The sequence below is a fragment of the Acanthisitta chloris genome, unplaced genomic scaffold (genome assembly GCF_000695815.1).
Source record: "Acanthisitta chloris isolate BGI_N310 unplaced genomic scaffold, ASM69581v1 scaffold28138, whole genome shotgun sequence".
NCBI classification, from domain to species: domain Eukaryota; kingdom Metazoa; phylum Chordata; class Aves; order Passeriformes; family Acanthisittidae; genus Acanthisitta; species Acanthisitta chloris.
Genome location: NW_008687972.1, coordinates 5,282 through 5,552, shown reverse-complemented (window position 1 = coordinate 5,552; position 271 = coordinate 5,282). Strand labels below are relative to the sequence as shown.

General features: G+C 62.0%; 1 protein-coding gene across 1 annotated transcript in view; it reads right to left on the bottom strand.

Moving 5' to 3' along the window:
- Positions 1-271, bottom strand: part of TIMELESS (timeless circadian clock) — a gene marked incomplete at its 5' end in the record, with an annotated part of 6,658 nt that overhangs the window by 1,109 nt on the left and 5,278 nt on the right. Inside the window, 1 exon segment of the mRNA XM_009080852.1 lies at positions 113-267. Within this exon segment, the coding sequence (XP_009079100.1) occupies positions 113-267 (155 nt within the window).

The window sequence follows — 271 nt, the reverse complement described above, 5'->3', positions numbered from 1 at the left end:
ACAGTTCTGCAGCCACTGCAGGGGCCTGGCCAGGCCTGGGGACAGAAGAAAGTGACACAGAATCTGGTCCCAGAGCCAAACCTGACAGGGGGGCTCGGAGCCCCTCATTTACCTTCCTGATGCAGACTCTGTGCCAGGCCCTGCCCAGCCTCATCCTCGGTCACCCAATGATCCACTATGGGGCCTTCCTCCGCTTCCTCCTCCTCCTCCTCCTCCTCCTCGCTGTCCTCATCCTCTGCTGAGCTGTCCTGGGCTGGCATGACCAGGCTGC